This window comes from Dermacentor silvarum, chromosome 3 (genome assembly GCF_013339745.2).
Source record: "Dermacentor silvarum isolate Dsil-2018 chromosome 3, BIME_Dsil_1.4, whole genome shotgun sequence".
Taxonomy (NCBI): domain Eukaryota; kingdom Metazoa; phylum Arthropoda; class Arachnida; order Ixodida; family Ixodidae; genus Dermacentor; species Dermacentor silvarum.
In genome coordinates, this window is record NC_051156.1 from 148,601,553 (window position 1) to 148,625,958 (window position 24,406).

The window sequence follows — 24,406 nt, forward strand, 5'->3', positions numbered from 1 at the left end:
TATGCAGTGATGCTTTGACGTCGTTGCATCTTCGTGATTTCATGGCCATACCATCGTTCTGATGGTCTCGTGGTCCCACTGTGATAATGCCATCGTCGTCGCTCCAGTGTCACCATCCCATCTTTGCCATCCCTTCCTCATGCTGTCATGGTCATTCCGTCATTGTCATTCCAGTGTCGTTATCCCATTGTCATCATGCTGTAAATACTTCAGCATCATCCCATTGTTGTCATCCCTTTGTCATTATGCGTGAGATCGGCATGTTCGATCGCCCCAACTTTAATTTGAGTGAGGCATTTCTCGGTGAAAATGTGTTCAACTTGGTTGTGTGCTTTATACTTGCAAATGGTGGCTAAACAGGAATAGCGTCCTTCAGAAACACCAATGTAAGCTTCACCTAAATCGATCCCCACAGCGCATGGGATCCGCAAATTTTTTTTTTATTGCAAACTCTATCAATTTCCCAGTTGTATTAACAGTAAATGTTGCAACATGGGAGCTGGTACCTCATTTCTCACAGTGGCGGCACCAGTCCTGTGCCATTTAACATGATTTTCTTGCTTAATAAAGTTGTTTTTCTCGATAAGAGAAGGTTCGGACATTTTTGGGCAGTAATCTTTACTTCAGCTTGGCCTAATATTTGTGTTTAGTAACTCCTTCAAAGGAGTTTTCCAGATTCATTCAGTGCTTCAAATATGTCTTGCTTCTAGTAGTGAACCACTATTGCTTCTGTTGCAGATGCCCTGGCATTTCGACAGTACTGTGAGGGAGTGTTTGACTTTCAAACCATTCAGCTGCGAAAGTTCAAGTGAGTTCTACACGTGCTCATTAGCACTGTCTGCCCACACTGTGTGCCTGCAAGGCTCTTGCTGTGTTTTTTTGTCTCTTTTAATTGCTTTGACAAGTGGCACGCATGAATCAGTTCGCAAACTCTCAAGCTGAGCTAGTACAATATCATCACGGAGACAGGGGGCCACAAACAGCTGTGGCTTGAGTTCTGGATAACAATTCAAGGTCTGCTTAAGAGAAAGGGCTAAATATGAAATGTAATAGCGGAGGAAAAGCAGGTGAAATATTTTTTAAAGAACCTGCCACTGTTTGTGTGCTGTTGTTTGTGTTTTACTTGCATTAGCGAGGTGATAGTATCGCCCTACCTCTCAGCAATGAAAAAAAAAAAAGTTTGCTGCCTTCAGGATTGTGCCCAGGGCACTGCCCGTGGATGGGAATCGTGGAACTCCCGTCAAACTTGTGAGCACCAACAACCTTAGAATGAGATGGGATTCCATCAGTCCTCTCTGTCGTACACTAAAGCTTGCCGCAGGCCATGTTGAAAAGTGTTTTGCAAGCAGCTGTTTGCTTTCATCTCTCATGTTTTTGTTTTGCCCACCCCAACCCCTCCCGCAGGACGTGGGCAGGTCGCCGTAAACACAAGAAGAAGCTGAAGCAGATGCAGCGCCCCATGCTTGTAAGTAACCAGGTGTGATTGCATAGTTGCCGGCTTTTTCAAAGGCTAGACCACCTGCAGAGCGCTGGGTGTGTGGTTGGTAGTAGTTCAGGATTAAAAGGGGACACAGTGATCAAGTTGCAGAAATTACAAAAAAAAAAAGATTTTTGAAAAATCACGTGTTTGGGCAACCTTAATGCTTAATCTACACTGTATCAAAATGATTTGGCTAAAAACGCACTCCATGTACCCAAAAAAAAGTAATTTTGTCTGCACGGATGGTGAGACAGGAGTTTAAAATTGGGCATGAACACCGAAGTTCACAGAGCCATCTTTCGTATATCCTGCCACCGAGTGCTGCCATCTTAGTATCGATCTAAAGCTCCTGAATGCGAAGCAAATGCACAACAAAGAAAATAAGGTCAATTAGCGACACAGGCGGTTTGACTGCTGTTCCCTGTGCTGCACGTGGACAGAACTGCAGGCAAAATGCTGCCCACAACTGCCGACCGTGTTTGCCTCGTTCAAAGTTTTCTTTTGCCAAGGTCCTGCGATCGCCCAGGCTAGGTGCAATGCCAAAGCGCTGTTTGAGCTCAGTTCGGTACGTGCGCTGTTTAGAAAGCACCTGTGCGCTGGTGCCAGACAGACTACCGACGATCATTCGTGGCCCGACATTCATCCAACGGGTGTCGCTGGGGAGTGCTTTGGGGAAGTGCACTTTCTCATGAAGACTTCAGACTGCTGTTCCGTGTGTCTCGTGCGTTGTAGACAACACACCGTCTACAAGTGCCAATAGCACCATTCAGGTGCATTTGGGAACGAAATTTCGCTTTCTGGATGCGTGCCGAGGCGGTCTGCGCATCACTGAGTTCTGTGTCAGCAACCGATAGGAAGATGCAGCTGACCAGCAAAAATCAAACTTTGCCTGCTGCAGAGCTGGCTGATCAGTTTCTGGTGGTTCATATCGCAGCACTGATTGCACTGTCAAGGAACACCACATGCCAAAGCTGCCTCCATCCTGGAATCAGTGTGCAGCTGGGCACAAGACTTGGTTTCCATGTAAAAATGTTGCTGACCTGCTTCACATGTGGGCACTGTTGAAAGTGAGTGTTGAAAGAGCGGCTGTGAAAAAGTTCGGTTCCCCAACCCCTTTGCCTAGTAATGAAATTTTTTTTTTATTCTGTTATTTGCATATTACTCACGCGAGGTGTTCAACTGCACTCTCCATCATTCAGATTTCATTTGTTCTCAACTGTGCAAGGTGTGCCCATGATTTGATAGTTTGTAACCTTTAATTCTTCTCCTCCTCCTCTTATTAAATTATTTTTTTCTTTCTCTCTCAGCCGGAGAGTACAAAGCTGATCATGTGTTCACTGCCCCCAACTACGGACACAAGCCAGATCACCAGCGGGCACTCCAAGAGAGGTGAGCAGTTGAATTAATGTACATGAATGTACATGGCAGCAACTGCATTGAGGCAGGGCTGTGGAAGTTCCTTCAGAGGAACAAATATAGCAAGGGAGCGAATGGGAACAGGGGTAGTAAGAAGTTTATCTAGTTGGCATTGGAAGAAACAGGTGCCTTTAAAAAAAAGTGCTGCCTTCTCGTTAAGCTGCTCATTTTGGACCCACTGTCGGGCAGCGGTTTTATTTGACTCTGTCATTGTAACAGCAAGGAGGAAATCATCCAAGCAAAGCCATGTGAAGGCGAACATCTGGACAGCAATGGCTGTGGCCAGAATCAACGATGACCATGTGCAACAAGAGTTCTCTCGAAAAACAACCACAATATAAGTGAGACTTGATACCCTTAAAGGTGTCCTTACGTGCGTGAGGCAATGGTGTTCATACAGAACCTTAATGACTCACTTAATATATGGCTATTTTCCAAGGGAACTCATGTGGCTCGTCGTCATCATCAAACCTGGCATATGATAGTGTTAGTGCTCTGGTGCTTCATCACCTGCCACCTCTCACGGCTCATTCACTTTGCTGTCGTAATCGACAAAATCAAATGAGATGCTGCTGAGAGCGAGTTCAAAAACAGTACCTTTACGAGAGTGCACCATCTACTTAAACACATCGGTCTCTTGCACTAAAGATCTACAGCTTAAAGAAATGTCAATTGAGAGAAACACTAAATCAGTTTGTATAGGAATATTCAATTTTCCTTTTTTGTGTGTGTGTTTTAATTTTGCACCAAAACCTCAGCGCTGGTACAATCGAGTGACATCTAGAATTTTGAAGTATTTTTGTCTATTTAGGTCGTCAGTGGCTCTGTAAAATTTCTTGAAAGTTCCTAAGTTCAGTCCTTGGTTCTTTTATAACACAAGGTACTATTCTATCTTCATCGATAAACAATTAACTAGGCTCGAGCGGACGGCATCAAAATCTGTGACATCACGGTGAGCTGGTGTGGGAACTTCAAGGCGGCGTCGCCTCTCATACTTTGTTTTTTCATCTTTTATGCCTAACAAAGCCTCTTCTCATGTAGGAATGGCTATTGTAAGAAGAGCTAATTGGTAATATAACTGAAATTAATTATCTTTTTAATGTTCCTTTAAGTAAATGCAAATTGATGGCATTGTCTTCAATGCAGCAATTTTCTTGGTGTCGGCAACGTCATGAGCTCACGTGGAGGGGAGTGCGGATGAGTTTAATGCGCTTGCATCAAGGGGATGTGCAGGGCTGAGAAACTGTGTGACTTCATGCATATGCATGTGGTAAGCACCGTATGAGGTGCATTGAGAAGTTAGGGACCAGTCTTGCCAATAGTTAAGTAAAATGTTATCTGGCATGCCAAGTCCATTGCCCACCCTCAAGATTGTGCCTGCACCTTTGTCTAGCAAAATATGTATTTGCTAGACATCAGACTGAGGCAACAGCGGTGGACGGGGCATTGCATGGCACGCCATTGCGGGAAGCTTGTCGCTAATGCAGTCGTTCCTTTTAAGCAAAAGTGCATTTTCGCAAAATCCGCACGCAGCCAGAAATAGTTGCATGCAGCACACTGCCGCATACACACATCACTGCAGCAAAGTATGTTGTGTTGTATTTACACCATTCAGACAAAAATTGCCCAAAAATTTGTCTGTTGTAGCTGAAAGCCTATTATAGCTAGGTTTGTTGAAAGCGGAATGGTTTTAAAAGAAGTGTGCCGACCAAACTAAGTGAGAAGAATAGTCAGTTATATTCGAAAGTATGTCGTACGTGGATGCGTTGTAACAGCAGCATAGACTATATGAAATTTGGTTGGCTATGCTTTATTTCAATGGAGTGTTCTGCTTAACAAATAGAATATGCGGGATCCAACATGGTATCATTTGTAGCAAAGCAAATTTTTGTTTCCATGTGCCACAGAATACATATATTCTGGTAATAAAATGTGATACACAGTCGCAGACTAATTTAAACAGCAGAGCTGTTTAAGCCAACCGTCAGTCCGTGTGTTGCGAACAAAACCTCACTGAACATCACCTGCGTTGCCTAGCAACCACCTCACGGAGCAGCGTGTGCTTCGCCTCCTCTCCGGGCTGTGCACATGTTGCCTTGACATGGAACGTTAAGGAGAGGGAAGGAGAGCATGCATGCGGCGTGCGCTATGCTCAGGAGAGAGAAAGAGAAAAAGAGCGAGAGAGAGAAAGAAATTGTAGCAGCACCAACCAGGCAATGCGCAGAGCTGCTGCCAATGCTGTCCACGTTATCCCATTTCCCCGCATTCGCGCCAAACGCGCGCGGTTTCCGTGACTACAGCCGGCGCCTCTGGCAGCAGCTCGGCAGGTTTCGACCAGCCATGTCCCGACAAGTGTAAAGGGCAGCTTGGCCATGACGTCACTGGGGAGATAAAGCTCGGAGCCGCCGCGACGGCGGCAGAACTCTCGTTGACTCTGTGGCGAGTATAGATGTAGCATTGACATGGGACGACCAAAGATCTGGACACCCGAAGAAGCCGCTCATCTTGAAGCGCGTCATGCTGCCAAGCGAGAATCTGCGCGTCGGCGGCAAGCCGATTCGGAATACTGTGCCTAGCAGCACTTAGCATTTCTAGCAAAACTTGGCCAAGCCTAGTAAAACCTGGAAGAAGCTAGGTCGATCACCAGCTTCGCTGTTTACTCCAGCCTTGCACCACTAGTGCAAGCTGCCCATTGTTTATTTATTTATTTTTTTTTTTTTCAGATGCCTGATTTTTCGGACTTGTGTGATTCCTGCATTACCGCCACCTTCCCCTAGCACCAATATATAGCAGCAATAACCAAAATTTCAGACGCCACACGGTGTTTCAGGCATGAACTGCTCGTGCAATGCTGCAAATATGGCAGCCATGGACAAGGTCACCATCATATCAGCTGGCACGAAACTGAAACTTTTGTTGCCGACACCCAACAAGCCATTCAAAGCAGTACAATTGGCGGCGTGGCCAGTGATAAGATATCACGGGAAGCAAGTCGGATTCGTTGAAAGCGGAATGGGTTGCATGGATAATATGAGCCTACTCGTAGACCTTATAATCGATCAAGCCTGAGATCAGACGCACGGGCAGACTGATAGCCATAGTAGTGGAGTACGGATCCATGTGCATTCCCCTCCATGTTCAAAAAGTCTGTCGGGGGTGTGCTTCTTTTAGCTAGCAGCTTGGCTTTGGTTGGAACGCAGTTGGAAAACCAGCATGCTGATCCTGCGTGATAACACTGATCACACAGTTGCATATTCGCGGCATTGCAGAGCATGCGCATGTAATTTAATATTGTTCCCGGTCTTTTTCATCTGCGAGAAAAGATGTCAACAGGTCATCAAAATCTGCAGGAGACCCTCTTTTTTGCCCATCGGAGGCACTCCGCTTGCATTTGTTTTGCATAGACCTGATAGTGATGTGTTCATGTTCTTTTTGTTCTCCTTTTTTTCCATCAATACCTGCGTGTATGCTTGAACGAATATCAGTTATAAAGGTATTTTTTGTGCCCAATGCGACTTCGTTATAAGGAGGTTCAAGTGCAATAACTTACTGTGTTCTGGCATCAAGGCATCACGCACCTTACTTTCTCTCATATGTCACATCTTCTATGGGAGTGAGTGATGACTGAATACAGTGAATTACAGTTGTTTACTTGCAGCAGCTCTCTTAGTGCCTTTTTGAGCTCACCCGTGGTTGCTTTGTTTTGTTGGTCCAGAATTCATCATGAACCCAAGCGGAAAGTCGAATGTGTGCATTCTTCACGAATACGTGCAACACGCCATGAGGACACAGCCACAGTACACATTCAAGGAACTCGGTACGTGTGTCGTTTGAAACTCCTCGTGACTTCCCCTCGCCTGTTGAGCCTCTGCCCAGCTTGGCGACAACTCGAGTGGTCAGTGATCAAATGTTTTGTTTCGTGATCACAGAAAGCTCAAGCATGCCGTACGGGGCCACCGTAGTCATTAATGGCATCGAGTATGGCTCTGGCTTTGGAAGCAGTAAAAAGCAAGCCAAGTCGGAAGCAGGTGAGTGCCAGTGGCTTCTTGGCGACATTGTGCTTTTCCTTCCCTCCTTCTTTCTATTATCCTCTCCTTTATGGAGCACTAACATATTCCTGAAGGTGTAGAAATTCTTCTTCATGCTCTTTGCACAAAGAAAGATCACACTTAAGGCATGTTCGGATGGTCACTGTGTCCTCAGAATCCGAGCTGACCGATTCCAGAGGCCGGTCTGGGTATAAGTAAGAGATATCTTGCCCCAACTGCACAGACAGCTGCTTTTAGGAGCAGTGAGAGAGGGAGGGAAGTGAAACCTGAGGGTGGGACTTCCAGTAATGCAAAGTGGCCGGAGCTGTTGCCCCCGGCATACAAAGTCACAATTCAGGCAGCCGAAAAGTCGAGGCAGAAAGCACAAACATTGCAAACGCACACTAGCGCATATGAGAACTACGAGAACAGGTAGGGCCACGTGACCGAAAACCAACCAGATTTCTCGGCTGCTCCGACGGTGATACTGGGAGCGCCTCTCTGCACCGTGATCTCGAGTCGGGCGATCGGAGACAACCATCTGAGTGTAGCCGGAGTTCTCATTTTCGACCATCAAGAATGCTCGAAACAACCATTCAAAGATGCCATTAGCAAGCGTGGAAGCTGGGAACACAAGGTTTTATTTGAAGCACTGCAAAATGAATGAAAGGCAATGAAGGACGTATGCTGGACAAACGCTTCTTATTGTTTCGTCCCATCTGCGCTGTTTCAAATACAAACGTTAAACAACTTGCCTAACTGTTCACTTTGCCACTTGTAAGGTACTGTCTTAATTTGATACTAAAGTTGGCCTCGAAATCCTGGACCTTGCGTCATCGACATTATCATAACATTGTGACATTGGGCTAAGTTTGCTTATGTTTTGTAGGGATAAGACTAGGTACAATGACATTGGTTATGTAAAAATGAACAATATAGTTGAGCGCGTTTCTTCTGACCGCATTCGCATGTGGCAGCTGCAGCAATTGCAGGAGCAGAGTAAGCCAGTGTATCACAACACATGATGTATCGACCTCCTGGTTACCAGAACAGAAACTGGTTCATAGAAACGAGTGTTTGAGTTAATTATTTAGGGAACTGTGGCATTTGCCAGGTACTTCCTTTTTTTTTTTTTTAGGTCTCACTCTCTTCTTTTCGCTTTTTTTTTTTTTTTTGCTAGCTCAGAGTTAAAAGAGTTTGGCTTGTGCTATTCTCAGTAATTGAAATATGAATAAGAGAGTGCGTGTACAGCCCAGCACAAAAAAAAAAAAACTTGGAGTACGCTTAAGCTTCGCCTTTAGAGTGGGACGCGATAGTGTTCTTGGATGCCGTTGAAGCCGACACCATATTTTCTGCGACATGAGGCCCAATCAAAATTTAGAAAGGCTCGGTTTTCAACATTCCCCTCAATGTTGCCTAGAACTAAGGTACAGCGAAACACGATCAGAATTGGAGGACGCTTAAGCTTCGCCTTTAAAGGGTCACTAAAGGCAAATAAAAAGTCCAGCTAAAGTGATAGAGTAATGCTCTAGAACGTCTAAGGCGTCAATATAATCGCTGACAGAGCTTTAGTAATCGAGAAATTGAGGTAAATGCAGGACACGATCAGAGACTCCCCAGGGACATTCAGGTACTTGCCCGATGACGAAGGCACTCGTCAAAAAAATTGTCACTAGTACTCAACCACTCGGATTAAAAACATCATTTCGTTGGATTATAAGACGGAAGAAAATGCTACTTGTCTAGTTCTGTTAGATTCTTAGAAAAAATTACTTTTTGGCATTACCCTCGATAACGACATGGGTGGTGTGAAGGTTTCGTTTTCGCTCGACTCTGCGCGCTTTCGAGTTTCGGTAGTTCCGTTATCGCATAGTGCTGCGCTGGTGTGGCTGGCTCGCTAAACTCGCACTTGAAATTGCAAGCAGCAGAGAATGGGGGGGGGGGCACGTCCATGTGATGTCACGGGATGCCCGAACGGTCCGCGCGACGGCACATCCAGACGGTGACCAGCTTCGTCACCCCGACGTCGCATTGCTGGAGTCAAAGCCGGTGTCGAGGCCGCCATCGTAGTACGCAATGACGCCGGCAGCGCGAGCCCCCAGCAGCATGTCACACTCAACAGAGCTTAAATCGCTGAAATCGAGCCCAGCATCGTGAGCCAAGGTGTTGTCAGTGTCGTCAAGGTTCATTGCGACGAGCGTCGACGATCATCATGTTTACAATTCAGTGCACGCGTTTCCTTCCGCTATGGAATCTAGCCACCGTACTTCTGCTTTCCCACTGCCGTCAACTCTGTCTTGGCTCTGTTTCTGGCCGTGCGTCTGCGTTTTCCGCAAAAAAGCTGTAGCGCCGTCTGCGGGCAGCGTTTTACTCACCAGCGGCACAATGTCACTATGAGACCATGACGTCACCACTCCTCGGAGGGAGGGCGGGCGGGCGATTTGAATGACGCTAGAGGTATGCGGACGCTTCAGACGGATGGCTGAAGCCATCCGTCTGAAGCGGATAGAAGGGAAATGACTTATTTCTCATAAAATAAGTCATTTCTTGGCACGAAACAACCGCTTCGAAGTTTTGGTGATCGTATTTTAACGGCCACTTTGAAATAATATTAAATATTTCCCTTTAGTGTCTCTTTAATAGTTGAAGTGATAGCATTCAAAGATCCCTGCCTGCTTATCAGGCTTTTTTCTCGTATATTCAAATTACAATCCGACGCTATCACGTCTGTACGTTGTGGTTAAGTCGTACTTTACTATTTTTCTGGCGGATTTTACTTTGAGAAATGCAATTTTTGTTCACTAATGCCTTGCGCCACGCGAAGGGCCCGGGCCGCCCGGTCGGGGTGGTTCGGGATGATGTGGTTCGGCATGATTATTTCCGCCAGACGCCGATGCTTAACGCCGACGCCAGATTTTATGCAACACGGGGCCCTTAACGCTCTCGCGTTAAAAAGGCACAAATATGTTTGACTAACTTTGATGTGTCACGGACACCACTCGTAGCACATCACATTTGGTCGTATACATCTCCGCTGCCTTTGCTTTTCGCTGGGCTGTGCAAAAACAATGCACTTCGCTGTTCGCATTTTAAAAACTGCAAATGCAGTACGTTCGTATAGCTAAAAAAAATGACAAGGCAATAATTCCGTGTCCATACTTCTTTGATAAGCCATCCTTTCAGTGTTTGTTCAATTGTCCTCTGACTGCATTTTCATTCCAGCCAAAGCAACACTGGAAATCCTCATCCCGCAAATGAAGGACACAAACATGAAGAGCGAGAAGAGTGAAGACTTCTTCCAGGATGTTGCCGTAAGTTCTGTGGTCATCTTTGGCACTTTACTTTGTGTACTTGTTTTTCTAAACACTGCTTTGTTCAGGTGAATTCGGAGTGGACTTGTATGAAAGGCCTTGCTGGTTTGTGTGAGGCCGCACCGCAGATTGTCGCAGCAAGGTGGCCTCCAGTATGTTCAGATCGTTAAACCGGCTCATTGATTGGGCGTGAGATCACGGGTTAGACTGGTGGGCGGAGGCCGAGATTGGGTTCGAGGACAACATGCCGGCAACTACCGGGAACGTTTTCGCCAAACAGAAATTGTGTATCACAGCCTAATAGGACAGTGTTTATTCGGAGCAGTGACAGAGGTTTTTAGTGTTTTTCATCAGTGTTTATTATTATTCATAGTGTGTGTGTGTGTCTCTAACTTGGGCTAAAGACAGCATAAGCTTTTAAATGCGAATCATTTCTTGGTGAACATTTGCTACTTTGACAGTATCTATCTATCTAGCTGCCTACGTCTTTGTGCTCTCATGGTTGTTTCTTAACTTAGTATGTACCAAAATTGGCATACTATGACAGGAGTGTATGACGAACATAAGTGATAGGTCATGACATAAATGTCATGACATGCGTGCCATGTAGGTCATGACAATGACCCAGCAAAAAAAGATTAATACTCAAAAACCACTGAAATGGGTTTGAACGTGGGTACTAAGTAAAGGAAACACTACAGGAGGCTAGTAGAAGTCATAGTGCCTTCATAAGTGCATAGTTGCCATCCATGATCGCGTCGATAACCACCGCAGTTTCGTCCGCAGCGGTTGCGGCAAACAGTGGTTTCGTTTTCACTCGGTGCGCAAGTTTGCTGCGTGCCTTCAGAACTGCGTAGTCGCCAACCATGGTAGCGTCGATAACGACAGCGGTTTCTTCCGCACTTCTTGCAGCGAACGGTAGCTTCGTTTTGACTTGGTGCGTGCGTCGGCCGCCTGCCTTCTGAATCGCAAGGTCGCCGTCCATGATCGCGTCGATAGCAGCCGCGGTTTCGTCCGCAGCGGTTGTGGCAAGCAGTAGTTTTGCTTTGACTCAGTGCAAAGCTGTCGAAGATTAAGAGCCCCGGCTACATCGCGATGGACGGACAATTTGTTGGCGAGCAGCTGACTGGTGAAAAAATAATCGGGATGTACGCAGCGCGAGGCCTTCGCCACTGCTAGCGCTAATCAGTCATGAGATGACAAGAATTTCAGCTTCCGCACTGGTCTTATGCTAAATACAGTGTAGACCGCTTATAACGTAAGTCGCCGGAGTCGCGAATATCTGCACTATAAGCGGTACCGCACTATAACCAAAGCAACAATTTTCAAGGCCCGCACATATGCAAAACATGTGCACTGAGCCGCCACGCGTATGCGACAGTCGAGGAATGCGGCTAGAACGTTTGCATTCAATGTACAAATCTCGTTAATTCGAACCAAATCACGTGCGGCGGCGCCTCTGACCGGCATTGCTCCTGCACCGCCATAGAGTAAAAGCTTAGGAGAAACCCCTCAATGTCGCGCGCGAAGGAAAAAAAGAGAGAGAGAGAGAAGAAAAAAACGCGGCGGAAATTTCACCCTCTCTCAAATGGCAAGGTCGCCGATTCTGCGTTGCCCCGGAACATGCGTGTACGTGCCGACGTCTCAGCCACGCTACCGTAGCCACTCGTAGAAAACTGGCAGTGAACCCTTCTTTCTCCTTTATGCTTCCTCTACTTTCTAGTCACATGTTGACCTTGCACGCTGCGGCTACGGCACAGAGGGAAGCAGCGGCGCTGCCTCAGGCCGGCCAACGAAACTACCCATGCCGGCAAACGCCCGCTTCCCGATAACGGCAGCAAATGAAACTTCGGGGAGCTGGCGCCGGGCCGCGTATTTCTATTTGCGCCTACGCACAGTGCTCGACCGCTGGCGCCACGCTGCGCCGCGCTCGCGCGTACCATGTTTCTAGCCGCCGCCGTTGGAACAGAGGGCCAGCTGTAGTAAAGTCCCTATATAAGAAAAGTACCGCCATCTACTCTTTCCTCCGCCGCCTCCTCTCCTAAAGCGCTTGCTTTTTTCTTTACTTTTTGCTTGCGAAAGCCAAGTCGACGGTGGCGCACCTAGAAAGTCCACGTTGAAGCTTTCAGGCCGGGCGCGCGCCGCCGCCGCCGGCGACTGCAGCTGCGCAGAGGACTTATGGCTCTGAGGCGGAAAAAAAGAAAATATAAAGAAGTGAAAAGCGCGCGCTATCATCGTCCAATCGGAGATACAGGAGAGAGAGAGAGAGAAGCGGCGTTTATCAAAGGATGGCGGTACTTTTCTTATATAGGGACTTTAGGCTGTAGCAGCGGCGCCTGCACGGCGGCGGGCGCGCACGGTGACAGTCGAAAGTGAGGGAGCTACGAGGGAGGGCGAGGGGAGCCACCGAAGCGGCGGAGTTGCCGAGGCGAAATCCGCTTCCCTGCCGCCCTCCTCCCTCACATTCCACGGTCTCCGCATGCGCCCTTCGCCGTGCTGTGCCGGTGCCGCCCGCTCGCTCGCTGAAGTTTCGTTTACTGCGGTTATCGTGAAGCGAGCGTTGGCCGTTTCGTGGCCCTCGCTCGCTATGCGCGCCGTGATATTTCACGACTCGCGCTCAAGATTCTGGTTACAACCTCACTGGCTGTTCGTTCGCACCACGTGCCCTTCTCCTCCACTTCGTCTATTTCTTCCTCGAGCAATCCTTGGGGCGCCCGTTTGAGGGGAGCGTTCGCCGTCTCCGCCGACTTCCGTACTCCCAGGCAGCCGCACTGTAACTGGTATTTCGTTTCCCGCAACTGCACTATAAGCGATATGTGTATACATGGAGTGAGTGCTATGGGAAAATTAACGGGAGTCTGAAAAGACCGCACTATATCCGGTCCTGCACTATAAGCGGTTACGTTATAAGTGGTCTATACTGTAAATAGACAGGATTGGCTGATGCATTGAGTAAAAAAAGCGTGTTGACGTAGTTAAAAGCATTTGTTTATTGTTTTCTTGATACCCTCAATAATTCAACATTTGGTTAATTAGGACATTTTAATTCGGTTAATTCTGGGGGGGGGGGGGGGTTCCTTGGCGCTTCATGGAGCTTAGCAGGGTTCCCTGGAATGAACATGCTTGAGAACCCCTGCACTAAAGGATGGTGGTGGAAGTCACAGTCATGAGCATGGCTAAGGCTTTCGCCTTAAGGTCTCATGGGTATAGCTAAACGGACTCCTGAGGACTCATGTCATGCGTGTTATGTAAGTCATCAAAGAGCCGCCTACGTCTTGGCGTTCTCATGGTCGTTTCGTTAACGTGGTAGGCTCCCGCACACTGCTTCGCATAACATGTATTCCCACAGGGCATGGGATCTGCTGGCTTTTTTTTTTTTTCCTAGGGGTGGGCAAATATTCAATGTGTCGAAGATGAATTGAATATTATGCACCGACGATCTGTATTTAAAAATGAACTAATTGTTTTTTTTTTTTTTTTTCAGTTATCGAAACTAACCTCTGGTTACTCTGGTTACTGTGCTCTATCTGCTAAGCCAAGTATCGCAAATTATCAAAATTAAAACAACGAAAAAAGTTTTCGAAACAATGCAAAAACAAAATGGGTAATACAAGCCTTGTTTTTCGTTTCGTGGCAGAAGTCATGGCAATCTGCGAATTTTGCTTGTAGTCTGTAATTTAGTGTTTTTTGCAGTCTAGTCATGTAGCAGTTCTGTTTGTTCTGCTACAACCAGTGATGTTTTCCGCGGTGCGGGCCATTTTACATGTGTCTACGGCACAATAGTCCTTCAGCAGCTTTTCTTTTCTTTTTTCATAATGTCTTATCTTTTTCGACGACCATTTATTTAGTTTTTGGAAAGCTTGTTTACAACAAGTCTCTAAAGTTGTTGAGGGGCTATTTGTGGAGTCCTTTTATTGACAATTGGCGATTTTGTGTAACTGATTCTAATTGTTCGTGATAGTTGAATGTCTCTTTTCCACTATTCTGTACAAGCGTGGTACCCAATTATACAGAAATAGACGTTCCTGCTATAAATATATGCATCTGCATTCGACTATTCAATAGTCAATACTTACTATTCATATTCAATTCGTATTAAAATAAATTTTATGTTCGCCCACCTATACTTTTTCAGTGTGTGTTTCTAACTTGGACTAAAGGCAGTAACAGCACAACCATTTGATTCCAAGCTGTCTATTGTCATCACGTTTCTGGAAGCACTAGAGTAAAACCTCGTTAATTTGGATTTCACGGGACTTATAGAGGGAATTATAGAGGGTACCCAGAAAACAATAAACAAATGCTTACTACGTCAACGCGCTTTTATTTAGTAAATGTGTGAGCAACTCCTGTTGCTATATTGCACAAAAGCAGAGCGGAAGCTGAAATTCTTATCAACTCGTGACTCATTGGCTCTTGCAGCAGTGATCTAGGCCACGCGACTTTCTTCGCAGCACGGCCGCGGCGTGCGCCTTCATTTATTTGCAACACGCTTTCTACTATCGTGCGGACATCCCGATTAGGTTTTCGCCAGTGAGCTGGTGCAAACATAATCGCGATGTAGCCGGTGCTCTTCAATCTCAACAGCATTGCACTGAGTCAAAACGAAACAACTGTTTGCCGCAAGCGCTGCGGAGAAAACTGCGGCCGCTGAACAGCGACTTTGTGGTGATGAAGGCACGTGCCCGACGCACGCACAGAGTCTGAACGAAACTACAACACTGCAGACGAAACCGCAGTCGCTATCTATGCAATCATCTATGGTTACTACACAGTTTTTTAGGCACGCAGCCGACGCGCGCACCGAGTAAAAACGAAACTACTGTTTGCCGCAACCACCATGACGACTACGCAATTAAGAAAGCCCGCGGCCAATTTGGTGTTATGCGCGGCGGTAAACGCAAGAATATAGGCTTTAAAGACACAAATAGGCACGAAGCGTTCCGGCGTTGCTGTCATTCACGTACGATTTCAGCTGATGACTACGGCAATGCGGACTATGCCGCTTCGTTTCGGTTGGACTCTAGCACCGTTCTTGTTCTTTTGCGGCGCTCCTCGCTTGCCATGCTCTGAAAGTTGTCCAAATTAACCGATGTGCGACCAAATAAGTTTGAATTAAAGAGAGTTTGATTGCATTGAATAATGCATATGCTGGCCGGGACCAGAGGACAAGTCCGAATGAACAAGGGTCTAATTAACGATGTTTTACTGTATTGCAACCATGTGTTGCAAACAAAGCGGCAGTTGATAAAAGCATAATCTCATGCTTTTGTGTTTTTACCCAATCTCATTAACCTGAATATCGATAACATGCTGAGCATGTGCGTGTGATTTTATGGCAAGCTCGCTTCAAAGTTTGTTGTGTTCATGCTGTTTGTTTTGTGTTATATACAAATATTCACCTGTGCTAATAACGTCTTAAGGTAAGCCTGCGTTAATGGCTTTGGGTCATTTGCTAACTGTGCTTTTGTTATGTGAGGTGCCAAGTAGTAATAGCTTTGTATTTTTTTCCTCTTTGCAGTTCTTTGACGAAATCAGAGTGGAAGATCCCCGTGTGAATGAGCTTTGTGCGAAGACTGGGCAGCTCTCTCCTTACCAGATTCTTCTGGAATGCCTCAAACGGTAGCCATACATCTTTGTCTCTTTTCATTATATTTAAAGGTAGCATTTAAGGTAGTTGCCAGGGTGTCTAACAACCTGGAAAGCAGAAAAACCTTTGAATTGTGAGAACTTCTGAGCACCTGGAAAAATTTTGAAATTCTTTGGAAAACACAGGGTAGGGATGCCTGTGCCAGGCTGTTTGTTTTGGCTTGCCCTTAAAGTCCTTATTCCAGCCAAAAAGCTGTATTTCTGTCACAAACATGGAGCGCTGTCAGAGCAAATCCGAGCAGAACAGCACTGAGCAGGATCTTCTAGCCCTGCTGTAGCAGTTAGGCTAATCAAGCCACTGTACATACTCACTGTAAGACCCCCCCCCCCCCAATTTCAAGGCAAACATTGCTAGGTAGCCACTACAGGATGGTGTGGGCTGTTAACTCATACCTTCAGTAGGTCTGTAAAAGCATACCTTCAGTAGGTCTGCTCCTAGACTTTAAACACATGGCATGTGATATGAGTTGATGCCATCATTAGAAATTAGGGGCCCTGAAGCACTTTTTGAACATAATATGAAAATTTTGCCAATCTGTAAACAAGGCTCCTGTGAACATGCGAGCCAAATATTGCACTCTCATGTCAAAAATGGTGGAACATCGCTTGCTCTCGCCTTTTCAATGTCATCATGCAGCTGCGTCACAAGCAGCCAAGTCCACCAACAGTTATTGGCTCATTTCATGATCACAAGAACATTCTCAGTTATACAGTAAAACCTTGTTAATTCGACCTACGTTAATTCGGAAAATTGGATAATTCGGACGTATTTGGCCTCACATCGGTTAATTCGGACAACTTTCGGAGCTCGGCGAGTGAGAAGCACCGCAAATGTGCATCGCAAAGGGGAAAAAAACGACACTAGTGTCCAACCGAAACGAGGCGGCGGCGTCCACATCACCATAGTCAATTGTACGTGTATGACAGCAACGCCGGAATGCTTCGTGCCTATTTGTGCCTTTAAAGCTTTTATTCCTGCGTTACCGCAGTGCATAAACCGCATTGCCCGCGGGCTTTCATGATTGCGTAGTCGCCATCGCATAATCGCGTCAATAGCAGCCGTGGTTTCTTCCGCAGCGGTTGTGGCAAACAGTAGTTTCGTTTTGACTCGATACGCGTGTCGGCCGCTGTAAAATATCATCATCAAGATACTCGAAGACGAAGAGCAAGAGAACGGCTCCTTGGCGCAAGCGCGCGCCACTTCACTTCTTCAATAAACCGTTCATGTTCGAAGCAGTCACTGGTCTCGATCGTTTTAACAATGGTGCCGTGACCAGGATTACTACCTCCCCGCCCACAAGAAGGTGAACCTGCAAAGAAGCAGCAGAGAAGAAAACGGCGGTGGAGCAGCGAATCAACCTGGATCGAGCGACGAGACCGAAGTGAAAACCAAAAGCACCGGAACGGCTGACTGACAAGTAAGAGGTCATTTTACCGCCTAGCAATGAGCAAAGAAGTAATAACGAAGAAGAGGAAAGCGCTTCGCTCACAGATAACGCAGCTCATCAACTCAGCAGAACAACAAATCAATGAAGGCGCTAACAGAGAAGAGTTGATCTCAACGCACGCGCAGATTAAGGGAATAAGCGAAAGCCTCAAGAGCGCCAACGAACAAATGGAGAAATTTTTAACTGAAGACACTGCCGAAGCTGAATTCGAGAGAATAATAGAGTATGACATGAAAATAACGAAGATTTTGTCTACCATAGAGTTCAGAATGAGAGAGCCTGCACAGGTGGATTTAAATAACGGAACAAGGCAGGCCGCATCAAGTACAGAACAAGACGCAAAGGAACTAGTAAACTACCTAAGCTAGAAATGACAAAGTTTGGCGGAAGAGCTTTGGAGTGGAACCGCTTCTGGGCTCAATACGAGTCAGCAGTTCACCTCAGACCTAACATGAGCAAGGGACAAAAGTTCAATTATTTATTAGCATCTCTAACCGGAAAGGCAGCGTCTGCGATAGAAGGGCTTCAGTACTCTGCAGAAGAAAATTATGATGAAGCGATAAAAATTCTGCAAACAACGTTCGGAAATCGTGAACAATCAGTGGAGCTGCACATGACCGAGCTATTGAGCCTAGAGAAAGTAAAATCGGCGCAAGAAACTGATGAACTACGCAAGCTAGTGAACAGAGTGCAGGTCAACACATTGGCACTCAAATCATTGAAGGTGGAGACCGAGAGTTTCGCGCCAATGTTATTAACAGCGTTGAAAAGAGCAATTCCACCGGAGTTATCCCTGCAGTTCAAGTCAAAAGAAGCAATGAGAAACAGCTCAAACATGGAAGCTAGCGCACAAATCAGCACAACAGGAAAAGAATGCGAGGAAAAGCTGAACAGGCTTATGTCATTTCTGCGAGAGCAAATATCGTTTCGGGAAGAAACACAGCGTGAACAGGAGAGGATAACTGAGAAGACAAGGGATAACAGCAGACAGCTTAGAACAACTTCCAGCTTTTATAGCTCGGAAAACAGAAGCTGCCTGTTCTGCAAGCAGAACAACCACGCAACTGAGGACTGTCGTAGGAACATTCCTATGACGGAAAAAAAGGCCATTCTAACCGAGAATAGAGCATGTTTCAGATGCACCCGGCCAAAACACACCGCACGTATTTGTAGAGCAAGAGTTATATGCAAGCAATGCAAAGGACGACATGCTACATCAGTGTGTAGAACGGTGAGGCAAGAAAAGGCAGATCAGGTCACAACAAAGCAAGCGGAAGCGAAGACGTCTACTCTACATGCAACTGAGAATCTAAAGCAAAACTTTGTGCTTTTGCAGACAGCTGTAGCTTGGATAGATGGCGAAAAGGTGGCCGACATTGCCGATTGTTATTGGACAGCGGAAGCCAGCGGACATTTATTGAAGCTGGATTAGCAAAAGAAATAGGTGCGAAGATAATACGAAAGGAAAGGCTGACAATTGGTTCGTTCGGAGGAGACGAAAAATTCAAACAAATGAATGTGGTGCAAGTAACTATAGCGACGCGAGAAAACAAGTCAGCCACGGTGATCGAAGCTCTACAAGTCGACGTCATCTCACACAGTTGTCTACCTGCTCCAAATCACAAACTCAACGAGAAAATGAATCAACTAAAGCTACAAGTGGCAGATGACAAAACCGCGACTACGGCAACAGATGCTATAGGGCTGCTCATCGGCTCAGATTATTACTGGGAGTTCGTCACTGGCAGAACACAAAAAATCGAAAGCAGATTGATGGCTGTCGAGACAATACTGGGTTGGGTACTGCAAGGCCCATCGGAGCAAACTAAAACACAATTAACTCAAGCCCAAAATCAAGCAGTCATGGTTCTGAAGGTTGAAGCTGCGGAAACAAAACTACAGCAAGAGCTACAGAGGTTTTGGAGCTTGGAATCAATGGGAATCAAACAACATAGTTGCACTACTACAGAAGCAGAAATTGTAGAAGAATTCGAGAATAAGATAGTACAACTAAACGGTCGTTATCAAGTCAGCTTGCCCTGGACAGAAAACGTCAACTTGGAAATCAACAAAGACAATGCACTGAAAAGACTCCTCCAACTGACGAAAAGGTTAAAGAAAAACGAAGAAATGCTGTGTCGCTACGATCAAGCTATCTCAGAATATATGACCTCGGGAGTCGCGGAAGAGGTTCAGGAATCCGAAGAACCACTGACTACGTTGTGTTACTATATGCCACATCATGCGGTTATTCGAGAGGACCGAGCGACGACTAAAGTTCGTGTAGTATTCGACGCCTCTTCACACACGCAGCAAGGTATGTCATTAAACGACAATCTGGAGGCAGGACCTAATTTAAACGAAGACATGCTTTCGCTGTTAATCAACTTTCGAAATGAAAAGGTGGCCCTAGTAGGAGACGTGGAGAAGGCATTCCTACAAATTTCAATCCATGAAGAGGACAGAGATGCCATGAGATTTCTGTGGTGGAAGCACGACGCTGACGGTAGGCTGCTGAATGAAGTACAAACCTGGCGCATGACTAGAGTTACTTTTGGTACAACACCGAGCACGTTTCTTCTGGCAGCTACAATCAAGCACCATTTGAAAGAAGTGGCTGAGCGATTTCCAGATACAACAGAAAAACTACAGAAAGCGATTTACGTGGATGATGTAATCACAGGAGCAGCAACGTTTGACGGAGCTGTCAAGCTGTACAAAGAGGCAAAACAAGTGTTCAAAGAGGCGGCGATGAACCTGAGAAAATGGACATCGAATGAAGAGAGATTACACAAAATAATAGATTAAAACGAAAAGGACTACGCTCACATGGAGATTCGATCGAAAGGATACACAATGCTTCTTGGCATGATATGGAAGCACTCAGAAGACGTGATATCCTTCCCTGTGGACAAATGGGCGCCCTTACCAGCAACCACGTGCTTAACCAAGAGGACAGTATTGCAAGCAGCAGCAAGAATATTTGATCCGCTTGGTCTGCTGTCACCTTTTACGATACGCGCAAAAATAGGCTTTCAACGACTGTGGAAAACGGACGTCACTTGGGATGACCCGCTCCCTAAAGAAGAATGCGACAAGTGGAGAGACCTGATGTCCGAAGCGGAGGAGCTGCGAGCTCTAGAAATTCAGCGATGCTACGCAAGTAAGGATCAAGCAGTACAAGCATACAAGCTGCATGTGTTTGCAGACGCGAGTCCAACAGCATACGGAGCTGCAGCATACTTGGTACTAGTGTACAACGATGGAACAAAAGAGTCAAGGCTACTGACAGCGAAAAGCCGTGTAGCTCCAATCAAAGAGCTAAGTTTAGCAAGACTTGAGCTAATGGCAGCGGTGATAGCATCAAGACTAAGCGACTACATCAAAAGTCACTTCACCGAAAGAATTCAAGAAGCTGCCTGCTGGACCGACTCAATGATTGTACTTCATTGGATCAAAGGAACAAGCAAAAGGGATCCATTTGTTACCAACAGAGTCGCAGAAATAAGAGAGAAGACACTGCAAACGAGCTGGTCGTTCATTCAAGGTGAAGACAATCCGGCAGATCTACTCACACGGGGTATCAGCGCAAAGACGTTAATGAACTCCAAAATGTGGTGGCATGGACCCGAATGGGTTACCTCCGTGGAGCCGGAAAGAGCAAGCGTGATGCGCATGAATATACAGATGGACGATCAACACGAAGATCAATGTCAAACCTGCACAGCATCAACAGAGAATGAACCAATCTTGGAAATAAAAAATTATTCATCATACGGGCGACTTCTAAGAGTAACGGCATGGATATTCAGATTCATAAACAACGCAAGAAAAGAACATCACGAGGGGCCGTTAACAGGAAAAGAGATTATAACTGCAGAGACCTATTGGATACGACAAACACAAGTACTACTCAGGAAGACAAGTGGCGGTGCTAAGTCAAGCACTAAACCCTTTAATATAAATGGACAAGAAGTATACTATGACGACAAAGGACTCATAAGACAGAAAGGACGCTTGCACTACAGCCAAGAATCAAACCGGCACGTCATCGTACTTCCAAAGGACGAGTATTTCACGGAACTACTGATACGTCACGTTCATAAAATAATATTGCACGGCGGAGTTCAAGCCACGCTAGCGCAACTACGGGCTAAGTTTTGGATATTGCAAGGTCGCCAAGCTGTAAAAAGAGTTTTAAACAAATGCATAGTATGCAAGAGGCATAACACAAGACCAGCCACTCAAACTATGCCTCCACTCCCTGCGGACAGAGTCAACGAATCGGGGCCATTTCAAGTCACAGGAGTTGACTTCACCGGAACACTTTACGCGAAAAGCAAAGACGAGATTGTGAAACAATACGTAGTAATTTTCACCTGCGCGGTAACGAGAGGAGTACACTTGGAGATGACCAACGACATGTCGACGTCCAGTTTTTTACAAGCTTTCCGGCGATTCACCGCACGACCTGGTATACCTGTCATAATCTACTCGGACAACGCCAGGACCTTTACAAAGGCCGAGAAGGAAATTAACGGAAAGCTTGACGATGTTGGGCACGAACTGGTGAAGGATTACTGCAGTATACGCCAAATACAATGGAAAACAATAGCCGAGTGCGCCCCGTGGTGGGGAGGATTCTACGAACGCCTCATACGGAGCCTAAAGACATCGATGCGAAAAATAATCTCAAGAAAAACAACTTCAGTGGAGGAGCTACGCACAATTGTAGCAGAAGTTGAAGGAGCGCTCAACAATCGACCGTTAACTTACGTGTATGGTGAACCTAATGAGCCCATGCCAATAACTCCTGCAGACATCATAGGCGGTCGCCAACAGCTTCAAGACGGACAAACAAGACTATACAACGGAGACATTGAAGAAGCATGGCGAAGTAGATGCAAACTAGTGAAAGCTTGGTGGAAAAGATGGCATCACGAATATCTCACGGAAATAGGAGCTATTGTCAAAGCCAAGACACGACAAGCGAAACCATTGTCCCAAGGCGATGTGGTTTTAATCGAAGACCGGGGTCCAAGGACATTTTGGAAAATGGGCCGAATTGAAAAAACTTACCCTGGACGCGACGGAGCAACAAGAGCTTGCTTACTTCGGACAGGCAACAAAGAGTTTCTCAGAAGATCCGTGAACAACATCTACCCTCTTGAAGAGTATTTCAAATAGCCCGCCAAAGCCACTCTCTGTGCCAGTTGGGCGGGCGGGAGCTTGTAAAATATCATCATCAAGATACTCGAAGACGAAGAGCAAGAGAACGGCTCCTTGGCGCAAGCGCGCGCCACTTCACTTCTTCAATAAACCGTTCATGTTCGAAGCAGTCACTGGTCTCGATCGTTTTAACAGCCGCGTGCCTAAAAAACTGCGTAATCTCTATCCATGATCGCATCGATAGTGACTGCGGTTTCGTTCGCAGTTGTTGCATCGAACGGTAGTTTCGTTCCAAGTTGGTGCATTCGTCGGCCATATGCTTTCAGCACTGTAAAGTTGCCGTTCATAATCACGTTGATAGCGGCCGCAGTTTTCTTCGCAGTGATTGTTTCGTTTTTTCTCGGTGCAAACTTGTCGAGGATGACGAGCCTCGGCTACATCGCGATGGACGGACGATCTGTTGGCAATCAGCTCACTGGCAAAAAATGTCACAGTTTCGCCCTAAGGGCGAAGCAATGAATGCAATAGCAACACAGCAATGTCATACGAAGTAAGATGAGCGGCTTTGGTAGCAATATGAATTGTACTAAACATGAGCTGATTAAGTAAGCAGGTGTGCTGCGGCGTAAGTAGACCGCCATGAAGAGAGACTCGATGACCACGAGAAGGCGCGTGTGAAACGGTGGTGTTGATGAGAAGCGCTTCCCGTGGGCAGCGCGTGCGAAGAGGACACACCTGTAGTGCTGCACTGCCGATCCGGGCAGCATTGCATGTGTAGCGTGCGTTGGAAAATGTGGCCCGACTATTACTAACTGAATGAACAAGTGTGGTGTGAGCGCGCACAAACAAACATCAATAGATCACACTAAATGACTGCAGACAACGACTGTCAAAACGCTGGCAGCAAGCGCACACGCCGCAGCGGGCGAAGGTACGTGCGGTCTATCGCTTCAACGGAAACTGAGCTGCGAATGCACAGTGCATACAAAGGTCAGAGCTGTGTGGAGATAAGAGACGATGCGGGCGAGCGATAAGCGCAGTTGTTGGCAGAGTAGAAGTGCCCCCCCCCGCTCCTTCCGGCACGCTTCCTTGCTTGCGCGTGGGAGATCGAGTGCGTTCGCTCTACGTGATAGCGTGCGTCCCCGCACGCTTCCGCTCGGGCATACGGCGTGCGGTGAAGATTTTATCTATACGGAACCTCACGGCAACGCCGACGGCAGAAATCCGGTTGAAGTGTCCATATAATTGCTATCGCAATAAAACATAATCGGGATGTGCGTGCGGTAGTGCAAAACGTGTTGTAGATGTAGGCGCGCGCCGCGGCCATGCTGGGAAGGAAGCCGCAAGGCCTCGATCGCCACTGCGAGAGCCAATGAGTCACGAGATGACGAGAATTTCAGCCTCCACTCTGCTTTTGTGCAAAATATCAACAAGATTTGCTCATTCATTCACTAAATAAAAGCATATTGACGTAGTAAGCATTTGCTTATTGTTTTCTGGATAAGTTCGATAATTCAACATTTGGTTAATTCGGACATTTCTTTCGGCCCTGTGTAATCTGAATTAACAAGGTTTTACTGTACTATAATTGCTAATTTTGAGATGACAAAAAAAGGTATTTAATCTTTGCACTTCCAGTCTGCGCAAGTCAGTTGCGAGTAGCTGCGTGTGCTGAGTGTGGCCTGTGAGATCACACTGGCATGCTGCGTGGCGTAGATACTGCAGCCGCCACGGGATGCCTCGACGAGCCCTCTCATCAGCGAGACGATCAGACAACTGGAAACAAAGTCCTGTAGGCAAGAGAGCAAACGGTTTTCTCACTGGCGATGTCATGGCTCGGTGTTGTGCACACTGCAGTTGAAAACATTGATTACTTGGTACAGTGGAATCTCGATGATACGAACC

At 46.4% G+C, this 24,406-nt stretch overlaps 1 protein-coding gene across 1 annotated transcript in view; it reads left to right on the plus strand.

Moving 5' to 3' along the window:
• Positions 1–24,406, plus strand: part of LOC119445895 (microprocessor complex subunit DGCR8) — a 58,647-nt gene that overhangs the window by 11,810 nt on the left and 22,431 nt on the right. The window contains exons 5-11 of the mRNA XM_037710194.2: positions 739–808; positions 1,405–1,465; positions 2,788–2,869; positions 6,612–6,713; positions 6,826–6,924; positions 10,147–10,235; positions 15,757–15,857. Of these exons, the coding sequence (XP_037566122.1) occupies positions 739–808; positions 1,405–1,465; positions 2,788–2,869; positions 6,612–6,713; positions 6,826–6,924; positions 10,147–10,235; positions 15,757–15,857 (604 nt within the window). The remainder of the gene's footprint in view (positions 1–738; positions 809–1,404; positions 1,466–2,787; positions 2,870–6,611; positions 6,714–6,825; positions 6,925–10,146; positions 10,236–15,756; positions 15,858–24,406) is intronic.